This window comes from Macrosteles quadrilineatus, unplaced genomic scaffold, assembly GCF_028750875.1.
Source record: "Macrosteles quadrilineatus isolate MER2022 unplaced genomic scaffold, UCM_ALF_1.0 Scaffold_1__1_contigs__length_201487025, whole genome shotgun sequence".
NCBI classification, from domain to species: Eukaryota; Metazoa; Arthropoda; class Insecta; order Hemiptera; family Cicadellidae; genus Macrosteles; species Macrosteles quadrilineatus.
The window spans coordinates 22,242,795-22,256,195 of NW_026542594.1; the positions used below are offsets into that span (position 1 = coordinate 22,242,795).

The 13,401-nt window shown below is 36.6% G+C and overlaps 1 protein-coding gene across 1 annotated transcript in view; it reads left to right on the forward strand.

Annotated features, from left to right (window-relative positions):
* The first annotated feature begins 958 nt into the window (after positions 1-958).
* LOC128982765 (FGGY carbohydrate kinase domain-containing protein) overlaps positions 959-13,401 on the forward strand; it is a 48,300-nt gene continuing 35,857 nt past the window's right edge. The window contains exons 1-2 of the mRNA XM_054401725.1: positions 959-1,067; positions 2,101-2,290. Coding sequence (XP_054257700.1) covers positions 2,105-2,290 — 186 coding nt within the window. The 5' untranslated portion in view covers positions 959-1,067; positions 2,101-2,104. The remainder of the gene's footprint in view (positions 1,068-2,100; positions 2,291-13,401) is intronic.

The window sequence follows — 13,401 nt, forward strand, 5'->3', positions numbered from 1 at the left end:
GCTAGCTACCTGTATGATTTCGTGTTCCACAATTCGGTGTGTACCTGCGCTACTTAAACTCACATCAACGAGTTCAAAAATACTCAATTGTGGCATGTGATGTTTAAACGACGTAATAATGCTGGAAAACCTCAAAAATGATCGAATTAGCTGTGGCACCCTGAAAAAGGTGCCACAATTTTTGAAGGTGCCACAGTACGGCCGTGTGCCTGTGAAGGATGCCACTATTCGGTGAATACAAACACACACACACACACACACACACACACACCCATATGTATATGCATTTGAACGGATGGTGTTTTGGCATCTAGGGACCTCAAAACGAAAAAGTAAATCGGTCCCGGGTCTAGGTCTTACCATGAGTACTAAGGTAATAGCTTAATCCCTATATGGGAAATTCGCTAAAATTGCCAACTCACATATATTCCTGAAGTAAGTACTCATAATTAAATCAACGATGCATTTACTACGCAGTACCACATACTATATAGAATCATAGTTAAACATACTCCCATAGAACCAATTACTGTAATGGTCTATTTTCTGTGGACTAACTGAATGTTGTGTTTGTGTACTTCAATAAGTTAGTGATATTTCAGGCAGAAGGATTCAGTGCGAATGTTTCGCAAGTGTCAGCTAGTAAATATTGCGATTTTCTGTTTTTTTTTATGTACCAACTATTTAACGCTGGAACTGCCAATTTGGCCATTTTATGGCCGATCTAGTACCTCCGTGAAGTGCCATCAGTCATGAAATGACTGATAGTATTTTACATTTTTATTCTAGCTTATAATCAACTGTTTTACTTCTATTAAGCGGTGATGTGAAGTTAAAGATGTTGGCTACCCTGCGAACTCACCTGTTATATTTTTTGTTGAGTTGGGATTTGGGATCCAGCTTGCTACTACTACTACTACTACTACAACTACTACAACGTCAACAGTCCAGTCAGTCACAGTGGTTTACTGTTTACTCACTCACTGAAATTTTGTTTTCTACCCTAATTTCTTTCTGCTAGCCTAGCTTAACTAAGTTGTAGTTGTAATTGTATACTAACTTATAATGTAAGTGCCTTTTACAAACAATATCAATTATTTGAGTAATTAAAACGAGAGTAAATTGTTTTACTTTATGATTTTTGATACTAACACATAAAAATAGGGGTACATCGTATAAAAACAAACATTTTATTTTTCTAAGATAAATAAATTCAAAACCAACTTAACTTATTTCCAAAAGATAAATAACATTTACTTCAAAATTTATTCAATGAAACTTCTGTATATTGTGTAGTTTTTATATGACCCATAAAAATGTCTATAGCGAAAAGTTTTTACAGCCCATAAAGTAGTCATAAAATGTGGTTATGTTTTATTACAACACAAATAAAAAAAATATTCTCTGTTTCTTCCTAAAAAAAATTATATAGGCCTACAATATAGATTAAATGTCTTATAAATATTTTTTTTCATTTTTAAACCAAATTAAGTTACTGTAACTAAGTTACTTGTAGGTATGCAAACTGTGGCAGCCAATCTAACAGGCAGTTCTAGAAAAGGGGTGTCTGCCACTCTTTTGAGTGTGCTTCGGAGTATGGGTTAAGTTATTTTGGATCAGTTTAGTTCATAGCATGATTGTAAATTTGTGTTAGATAAAACCATTTGGCAAACTACCTCTAAACTGACTTATCAGATAACTTACCCATAAACCTCGAGCCTACCTCTTCAGCAGAAAGTCTGCATATTTTCGCTTATTTTAAGAACTCTTAACATACTAGATTTTTATGGATTGTTAGCATCTTGGTCGGAAAGAAGGCTCCTATTGATGCTTTTCTATCCATTGTTATTAATGATTCCCAAAAAATTCTGCTTTTCTAAAATATTTTAAGACCACAAAGAGTGATGCTTTTCTATCCAATGTTATTAATGATTCCCAAAAAAATCTGTTTTTCTCAAATATTTTAAGACCACAAAGAGTGTGCCAGCTTAGGAAGATTGTGACATTCTTATCAGTTGTAAGCCCGTCTCCATAGTGTCTGTTTTTTTTTTTTTACAGCAGTTGATCAGATTATAATAAACTTAATTTTGTTATCCATAGAACTATGAGCAGAGAGCAGTACGTGGTAGGTGTGGACGTTGGGACAGGAAGTGTACGAGCAGCTCTAGTTAGATCTGATGGATCCTTTGTCAAAGTTGCTACACAGGCTACACAGACATGGAATCCTGCTCCTGGCTACTATCAGCAGTCCTCCATGGATATTTGGTACTGCTGCTGTAAAGTCATCAAGGTGAGTTCGGTTTACCAAACATCCAGCCTCAAGTGGACCTTGTGGGAAATCCTCTAAATTAAGCTCATCTTAAACATCAAATTAGGAGGCCTATGCCTCTTTGTTTTTATGACATAGTGACATTAAAATAATTACTGTAGGGCTAATGTTCCTAACCTAATGCTGAAAATCTAATGAATGTATTTCCTATCTTTAGGATCTAAGTTTAAATCACCTTTGTTGGGTTGTATAAATCCATTTGGGGTTGGCCATTTTAGGCTGTTATCAACTTAAAAGTCAGTCAGATGTGACATTTAATACCTAGTGTGCACTTTTTGACGAATAAAATGTGGATTGATAGGCCTACTATCTCATCAAACTTTGAAACCATGTATATTTAAAGATCATCATTTTACCAAGATAAAGATGTACAAAAAGGCTAACACGAATATGCCAACGGTCAGATTAGTCAATGATATTGTGTGATCAATGAATCTATAGGCCTATATAGTAAATGAATCTGTATAGTCAATGAATATAATATACTAGTCGTTTATTCAATCCTTAAACAATGAATAGAATATTTTATTGACTTCATCAACAATAATAATCACCCTATAAGGCTTTTAAATCTAATTAAATTGTTCCAAGAGACAACATTGCAGGCTCCTAATTTTGGAGTTCAGAAAGATCTCTACCCAATAGAAAATGTTTTGAGGATCTTATTTAAGCTTTTATTTTTATGATTTCTTATGAATGAATGAGATGAGAATGAGAATGGGATTTTTATTTGCCAGATAATATTCCATACAAATACATTGGCACGTCAAATTATTCATAATATAAAATTTATTAAAATCCAGTGGAGTTCTATTGTGCTAATAATGGCTGATTACAAAGAAAGTTATTTATTTTAATCTTGAAATCCTTAAATCACTAAAATATTCTTATGGCTAGTGGTAACTTGTTATTTACTGCTTAAAATTAATGGTCTTTTGTCAGTCTTAGCAAGTCTAACATAAGGAATATTTATATTAAGGAACGCGGCAGCCTTCCGCCCCGCCAAGTCCCCCAGCGGTACACAGCTGCTGCAGTGTATATATACATGACGTGACAAAGTGGCTTTTTTACTCGTCTATAGCTCTGAAGAAACAAAAGCTATTGAAATAATGATTCGTCTACTGGATGGCACTCATTCTCAACGATCTGTGGCCGTTACCAAATCTTATATAGGCCTATTAAAAAAACTTGGTTTTTCTTTTCCGACTACGTTTGGCTCTTCCACCCGACCGGATTTTCATGATTAAGGTCTCAAATTGAAGGTATGCACGCACAGATTTGCCATCAAGCATCGGCATATATTTATCTATAATCCCACTCGGCTTATATGTAAACAAAATTTGCTCCCCATATATTTCTTATGGGAGTTAAATTTGGTATCTCTTTGTCGAGTTGTTTGGCTCTTCTATCCGACCGATTAACATGATTGAGGTCTCAAATTGAAGGTATGCATGCACAGATTTGCCATCAAGCTTCGGCATGTATTTACAGTAGACTCCCTCTTATCCGGACCCTCGGGACCGAGGCCAGTCCGGATAACGGGTTTTCCGGTTAAACCGATGTCCCCAAAATCTTGTTAAAACGGCCCGTTTAAATGCATACTCTAATCCGTATTTGACTTAAAATTAGGAGAGCATTGTATTTAGGCACGTAATCACTGGTCTCAAATATTTCCCATGAGAACAATCGTTTCAGTAACGCCTACTTCCTGCCGATCTAGTCCGGTTAAACCGATGTGCTAATAAAAATTATCCGGATAAAGATATGTCACTTCTACCAAGTGTAGTCCAGTTAAACCGATGTCTGGTTAAAAGGTGTCCGGATAAGAGGGAGTATACTGTATCTATAATCCCACTTGGCATATACGTAAACGAAATTTGCTCCCCATGTATTTCTTATGGGAGTTAAATTTGGTTTTTCTTTGCTGAGTTCGTTTGGCTTTTCTACCTGACTGATTTTCATGTTTGAGGTCTCCGATTGAAGGTATGTGTGCATAGATTTGCCATCAAGCATCGGCATATATTTATCTATTATCCCACTCGGCTTACACGTTAACAAAATTTGCTCCCCATGTATTTCTTATTTGAGTTTAATTTGTTTTTTTTTTTTTTTTGAGTTCGTTTGGCTCTTCTACCCGGGAGTATTTCATTTGGTCCAAAATCGTTTGGTCCAACACTCTAATACGAGTTCGTTTGGTCCAACAGTATGAACTATTGCGTCCCTCACATTGAAGGCGTTCAAATAATCACCGTCACGTCATCAACCCAACCGCCTGCCTTCCGAGGCCTATTTGTTGTTTTGTGTTATGTTTCTAAATAATTGATACTAGTGTACACATTGCTCGAAATCGAGCAATTGCAAAAAAGTAAAGTAGTTATTTAAAAACAAATAATAGTCATCATAATTTACGATGAGTTTAAAAGACTCATAGATCAACATTTCTTGTAAATATTTTATCATTTTTCAAAAGCTGATCTGGCTTTTTAAATGTTTCCCACTTATAGCCCCATTAGTTTTGTGACGCAAAATTCTAGGGGGGGGGATACACTAGTATTCACATAAGTCAGGCTAGGCCTACCCCTAGAACCGGCCAAACTCAAATTTCTTCCCCGGAGTGCTCAGAAGGAGCAAAAAAAAATCCAGGGGTCGATACCAAGTTGTCACGGCTTTGACTGATCAATTTATTCAAATTTAATCAAAGGCTCAGAGCTCTAGAAGCGCTCAGGAAATCCTGCAGACGCCCAGCTGGAGCTATATCATCCCAGCCTTCGCTAACGTGTTGTGGAGAATTTTGCCCAACTTTTAGAATGACTCTGTAGGGCCAACGAGTATTCAATCTTAAGCCAATGTGATTTAAATACTCGTAATAAATTGTAAACTATCTGGCTAAAGACGGTGGTAGATAATAAAATCGAATCTAATGTAAAAAGCAATTCCTACAGAGTCTTCGGGCCTAATTAATATGGAGAATTTATCGTAGGATGATTTAAAATAGATTTAATATTAATATTCGTGGCTGATGATTGTTCAAATCAGCCTGCTCCCAACACTTGATTCTTTCACCCCCCAAAGACGGGGTTTATAACTTAAAAGACAAGTCTCGGGGTATTAAAACGGTGAAAACGAGAGATATAACTTATACGTGATAATTATTTGTTAAGCAAACAGAGAAATCGTAATTTCGAAACTAATTTACTAAAATTAAATAAACGATCGCCACCGCTAGTCACTGGCAGGCAGGAACTGGCGGGTCAAGACCCAAGTTCAGTTATTAAATTTAGACAATTCGAATCGGGACTTAAAGAAAGCGAAAAGGTACAATAGATTAAAATGAAAATAACATAAAACGTGAAAAGGTCCTAACTAAGTATGCTAGCTAACCTTCGTTCGAACGAGAACGAAGATCGTAGATGCGAGCGTAGAATAATCCTGTCTTTGAGGAAAATCCTTCGTTCCTGCCCTGTTGTGCCCTTAAATATATTAAATTAAAACCATTTTGTTAGAGCCACTTCTTTCATTGTATTTAATAACAAAATCCAAAACTTAAAGTAAACATGAAACAATAATATATCAAACCAGATGACAAGCAAATAAACAAACTATTAATGTAGACCTCAGGACATCTCCCTCTTAAAGTTCTTCTATGAACCTCTTGGCAGGTTTAACAATTCTGGTAGGTCTGTGTATGGTTGAAGAATGATTATGTAGGTTGGATCTTGGTGTATGTGTCTGTCTTGGAGGAAGTGTCTGTGTATGGGGGTTTTCTTTATCAGGATTTTCTCTTTCTCCAGAGGAGAACATAGGGAATAAGAATTTTGAATTCCTGATATATCTTCATGGTGTCTACTCTCCGGGAAATTCGGGAAAACCGGGAAACCTCCGGGAATTTTATCTTACCTTGAAATGTCCTGGAAAACTCCAGGAATCCACCCAAACCTCCGGGAATCCGGAGCCCAGTCATCGGAATCGTCGCCTAACCGAAACACTACCGCTTTTGTTGCCACGATCGCGGGAAACGATTATCGGTGTTGCCGAAACCGCAAGATATGCTCACGGGTATTGCCGCGATCGCGAGTGACGATTATCGGTGTCGCTGAAACCACGAGATATGCCTACGGGTGTTGCCGCGATCGCGGAACACGATTGTCGATGTTGCTAAAACCGCAAGATATGCTCACGGGTATTGCCGCGATTGCGGGAGACGATTATCGGTGTCGCCGAAACCACGTGAGATGCCTACGGGTGTTGCCGCGATCGCGGGAAACGATTATCGGTGTTGCTAAAACCGCAAGATATGCTCACGGGTATTTCCGCGATCGCGGGAGACGATTATCGGTGTCGCCGAAACCACGTGAGATGCCTACGGGTGTTGCCGCGATCGCGGGAAACGATTATCGGTGTTGCTAAAACCGCAAGATATGCTCACGGGTATTGCCGCGATCGCGGGAGACGATTATCGGTGTTGCCGAAACCGCAAGATATGCTCACGGGTATTGCCGCGATCGCGAGAGACGATTATCGGTGTCGCCGAAACCACAAGATATGCCCACGGGTGTTGCCGCGATCACGGGAGACGATTATCGGTGTCGCCGAACCCGCGAGATTTCCTCACGGCTATTGCCGCGATCGCGGTAGGCGATTATCGGTGTTGCCGAAACCGCAAGATATGCCTACGGGAATTGCCGCGATCGCGAGAGACGGTTATCGGTGTCGCCCAAACCGCAAAATATGAATACGGGTGTTGCCGTGATCGTTGACGGTGTGACGTTTTGTCGCTGATGTTGAAGATACTGCAAGATATGCTCACTGATATTCCCACAATCGCGGGAGATGATAACTGGTGTCGCCTTACCTACCAGTTATACTGTTTTATTATGTTGTATAAAATATTATTCTTTGGAAATGTTTTGTTTCAAATAATAATAATCATTATTAATAATAATAATAGCCTAATAATAATCATTTTCATTTATTAGCTGGTTGCGATTAGTTAAACGGGTTCCGATAGTAGCTCCTTAAAATTCAGGAATTTGTCTTGAATTCTCCTGGAAAACTCCTTGAATTTTTCAAACCAGGTTTAGTAGACACCATGATCTTCCTCCCTTTTTTGTTTCAACGTTATATTTCCTGTTCTCTAACTTCTCCTTGATTACCCCTTCTTCTCTTCGGTCCGATACCCAAACTTTAGCGTTTTCTGGGTAATCCTTGACCTGGGTCACTCTATGTCTTTTATTGAACTGTTGTTCCTGTTTCCTCTTTTCTTCCATTTGTCTAAGTCTATATCTATTGTGATTTGGAGTGGCTGGAAGTAGAGTTGCTTTATTCACTGGTAGATTTGTTCTTAAAATCCGTCCCATTAATAGTTGTGATGGGCTATAACCACATTCCTTTGGCGTCGTATTGTATGCCAATAAGCCCAGATGTCTATCCTTACACTTCTTTAATATGTTTTTGAAGATTTTCACACCACTTTCAGCTTGACCATTGCACTGATGATGGTATGGTGAACTAGTTTCCACTGTGAAGTCGTATTCTGATTTGAATAGTTCCCATTCTTCTGATAGAAATTGTACACCTGAGTCTGATCTAATTGACTCGGGGATGCCATGCTTTTCAAACGATGTCTTCATTGATTTAATCAATATTGCCGTTGAACAGTTAGATACCTTATATACATCGATGTATTTGGAATAATAATCCATGAGAATTATGTATTTATCATTGTTGAATTCACAAAAATCTACTCCGATTTTCTGCCAGGGTCTTTCAGGAACCTCTGTAGGAATCATAGGATGGCGAGGAGGCACTCTGTCAGCAATGCATTGCGGGCAATAGGTTACTTTTTGTTCGATGTGATGATTAATTTTGGGCCACCATACTGACATTTTAGCCCTTTCTTTACATCTTTTAATACCTTGATGACCTTGATGAATATTATCTAACATTTCTTTTCTCAAGGATGGAGGAATCACTATTTGATTATTTCTCATAAGTATATCTTCATTGATCGACAATTCTGCTTGATGATCCCAGTATTCTTTTAATCTTTCATTTAATAGGTTCTTATTTTTAGGCCATCCTTGAATTGTAATATCTAACAATTCCTGTAATTCTTCTCTTTGATTTTTTATTATTACATCTAATTTATTAGATGATACTGGGATTGATTGAACAACTGTTCTTACACATGCTTCTGCTTCTTCTGCAAGTTTCTCAATATCTTCCTCTTCAGTTTTGTTGATTGGCGCTCTTGATAACGTGTCGGCAGTTGTTAATTGTTTTCCTGGTACCCACAATATGTCGTACGAATATCTCATTAATCTTATTTTAAATCTCTGAACTCTTAGCGGCAGTTCATCCAAACCCTTACTACTTAAAAGAGGAATCAGAGGTTTATGATCAGTTTGAATTTGAAACTTCAATCCTGTTATAAAATTTTTGAAACGTTCACATGCCCATACTATTGCATAAGCCTCCTTTTCAATTTGTGCATATTTCTGTTGAGTCGGTGTTAAGCTCTTTGATGCGTAGGCCACAGGTTTTAAATGTCCTTGATGTTCTTGCAAAAGTGTTGCACCCAAACCATAAGCTGATGAATCGGCCGAAATTATAGTTCTCCTTTTCAAATTGAATGGTATTAAGGCAGGAGTTGTTTGTAAACTCTTTAAGGCTGTTTTAAATGATTGTTCTTGACTAGGACCCCAAACAAAAGCCCTATCTTTTTTTAGTAGTTCCCTCAGTGGTTGAACGATATCAGCAAGGTTTTCTATGAATTTTCCGACATGATTCAACATCCCTAGAAATCTCCTAACACTTCCCACATCACTGGGTGTGGGGAAATCGATTATTGCTTGTAAGTGTTTGGGATCTGCTTGAATCATACCAGAAGAAATAATGTGACCTAAGAATGAAATCTTTGTTTTTCCTATTTCACACTTGTCATTTAAGGTAACTCCTTCTTTTTCCAATTCTTGTAACACTCGGTCTAGTCTGCTGTCATGCTCGGGTTTACTTTCTCCGGTAATTAAAATATCATCCATATAACACAAAATTCCTGGGATGTCTCCAATAATACTTTTCATCCTGTTACAAAATATTTCCGGGGCTGTTGAAATTCCGAAGGGAAGTCTTTTAAAACAAAATCTACCAAATGGTGTTATAAATGTTGTCAATTTTGAGGAACCCTCATCTAGCGGTATTTGCCAAAACCCCGAATTAGCATCTAATTTTGAATACCATTTGGAATTCCCTAGACATCCAAGTAAGTCCTCAACAGTATTAAAAACATTATTTTCTCTCTGTAAATGGTTGTTTAAAGCTGAAGGATCAATGCATATTCTTACACTGCCATTAGGTTTAGGTCTTACCACCATTGGATGACACCACTCCGTAGGTCCGCAAACTTCTTCAATGATTCCCGCTTCAACCATTCTTTTAAGTTCATTTTTCACTTTTTCTCTTAATGGAATAGGTATGTTTCTAGGAGTTTTTAACTCCATCGGTACCGCATTTTGTTTCAGTTTAAGTTGAGCTCCTTTCTTCATCTTACCAATCCCATTAAATAAACTTGGATATTTATTCTTGATCTTCTGTAGGTCTGTGTTGATATTCTGGTTGCTACAATATTCACTTGACTGAATGTCATTTTTAACTCCTCTGATGACCCTTAAGAACCCTAGGGCTGAGATGCATGGTTTCCCAATCAATGCTTCCTCTTGACCATTGATCACATATATTGTTTGACGAGTTGTTTTATTCTTATACTGAATTACACCTTCAAATTTACCTAAAACTGTTAAATACTTCCCCCCAGGTGTTTTTAAAACAATGTTTGATTTAGTCAATAATTTGTTTCTAGCCATTCTTGGAGGCACAATCGTCACGTCGGCTCCACTGTCAATCTTGAAATGTTCCAATTTCCCATCAAGTTTTACATCAATTTCAAATTCATTCTGTTTATTGTAGTTCCTTGTTGTCGCTCTTATTTTCTTAACTTCAGCTCTGTTAATGTAATACCTGTCCTCGCTTCTATTATCCTGTTCCAATCTGTTCTCGGTATTTTCCTGAATTTGATTCAGGGTTGGGTTTCTGTATTTATTGTTCTGATTTCTGTATTTATTATTCTGTCTCTTTTTACAACATCGGCTGAAGTGTCCTTGCAATCCACAGTAGTAGCATTCAATATTCTGAGCAGGACATTCCTCCTTAGGATGCCTCTGTCCTCCACAGTAAAAACAATTAGAAGTATATTGTCTTATGTTTTGTTTCAAGTTCGGATGTTTTTTCACTTGGTCTATTTCTGCAAAATCTTGTTCTCTTGATCTGTTAACAGTAATTTGTTGGTTCTTTATAATTTCACTTTGTTTCAATCTATTTATTGTTTCATGCAAGGTTAGGTCAGCCATCAGTTGAAGTTCCTTAGATAACTTTGAATCTGTTATTCCAACAATGAGTTTATCCCTAATAAGGCTGTCTTTCATGTCTTTGTAATCACATGAAGAAGCTAATTGATGTACATCTGTTATAAAATCGGATATCGGTTCATTTTGCTTTTGTACTCGTTGATTGAATTTCGCTCTCTCGTAGGTCAAATTCACCCTTGGTGTAAAATACTTATTAAGTTTTTCCACCACTTTATCATAAGTCTTTTCATCTTCTTCTGTTACTCCTGCTGCTATTAATACATTTTCTGCATTATCACCCATGGATATTATAAGGAAATTTACTTGCTTTTCTCCATCTATTTGATCTAAATTGGTAGCATTTCTGTACCTATTGAACTTTTTTAACCATGGGCCCCAATCTTCTGGTTTAAAGGAGTATTTATCAATGAAGCCCAATGTTGCTGAATGTTGTGTCATTTTAGATGTTTGTCTTCTTACTGTTATATCTGAGTTTTCTGAGTCTGACATTGTAATGCAGCATATATATTAGACACCCTGTTACTCAATTTATTGGGTCTTTACCGCTGCCACCATGTTGTGCCCTTAAATATATTAAATTAAAACCATTTTGTTAGAGCCACTTCTTTCATTGTATTTAATAACAAAATCCAAAACTTAAAGTAAACATGAAACAATAATATATCAAACCAGATGACAAGCAAATAAACAAACTATTAATGTAGACCTCAGGACATGCCCGCTCGAGGCTTACGCGCTCAAGCGGCGAACTTTAGTACTACTAGATAACAGCTGATCGAATTCACTTGTTGAGCCGGTCTAGTTTCGTCTGTCGTCTGTCAACAAATAAACACCAGCTTGGGGTTATGTCGTCGTCGGCGTTAAATGTCTCTAAAATCGGCCGGTTTAACTTTATTTGGTAAAGTGGAGTGCTAATATAGGTAAATATGTATGGTGAACGTGTGTATGAACTTCACTGTGATTAAAAAGAGGCCTACGTTCCTTGGCCCATAGCCCATAAGCTATGGCCAACACATAGGCCTAGGAGTAGGCTATTGTGGTAAAAAAATCGGGTAAGTTCTGGTGTTCATTTATTCGTAGTACGTTTTTACCCCCCTTAAAATTTGGTACCTTACAGGTTGTCCATATTGATCTTCGTCAATGATAATGTAGTCTGCATGGGTACCACCCATTGTCGCCAGTATGTTTACAAATTTCAGTCAATTTTTTATAGCGATAACATATTATTTACATGACAAAGAACTGCCTGATTTTCTGCACAACCCCTCTGTCGCAATTTTATTTTATTTATCAATTGGCATTCATTTGGCTAGTTACTGTTATATCATAAATTATATTTACCTGAAAAAATGCAGAATTGAAAGGCCTAATGTCGTTCAGATGGTTTTTTTGTTTCCCTTAAATGTGAATAATGTGAATCCTTCATTGAAAGTTTTATTAAGGTTTCTTGGATTTAGTCACATTCTTTTAAAATCACTTAACTTTTATGAAAACATATATTTAATGATTAATGTCCTTGCCGTACCAGTTTAATCCAGACTTGGAGCTTAGAGGGGGTTTCTTTGCCAATCATCATAAAGTTAATTAAGTCCATGTATCCTACAAAATAGTAGCACTTCAGCTAACATCCTTGTTTATTGTTTGTGGAAATCTTCATATTGTAGCTGTAGGTGCTCTTCATTATATAGGTTGATAACGATAGTAAACTGTTTTAAAATCTCTATTTCTTCTACTTGTTGGCGTTCTATGACTTTCCTATGTTTCCATGGTTAAAAAATCAGCTCTTTCAATGATTGCTCAAGAAATACAGTAGGCCTACCTACCCTGTCAATTCATTTTTCATTTTTTGTTAAATATATCAAATATCCCAGGCTTTCTCGATTTTTACATTGTAATATGTACAAATGTAAATTAAAGTAGTAAATATTCAATTTCAACAAAATCAGTGAATGTACCCAATGCGTTTCGTTAAATTGAAAAATAAATAACAGCAATTAAATTATACAAATGATTAAAATATAAACAACCATGTTCTCCATAAGGATAACATGGGAAGTTTCAAAGCCACTGGGGCAGAGCCCAAAGGACTTTTTCAAAAATGTAAGGCCAGTTAAATGTTAAATCCAGTTGTAAAATGTAAGGCCAGTTAAATCTACGCGACACGCTCTTTCCAATGAGACGTCAATGGATAAAATCGGTTAAGAAATGGCGGAGGAGTTCAACCGACAAAGTTTCATGTAGCGTATTATTTATATAGATGTTTGCATTTATATAGCCTACGCGTACATATACATATATTTATTCATATATAATGTGCTTGTGTCCTGTTTACTTTTTATCCCCAGTCAATCTTAAAACAACGCGTTTTAATTCCCTAGATTTGTGGATAAATATTGACTTTGCTCTGAGTTTGCATTTAATGTTAAACAGATGGTTTATTTAATTTATCTATATATTAAATTCAATCTATGTTTGTTGTGTGTATGTCATGGTATTTGTAACAATCATGTAGTTAATAATACAAATATATAAAGTGAATTTCTCAGTGAAGATATATCCTATTTGTAAAACTTCCCAAAATGTTGTGTTTACTCCCCATGAGAACCAAGAATAAATTATTGAAAAGAAAAGAGTTTGTATTTGTTGTGG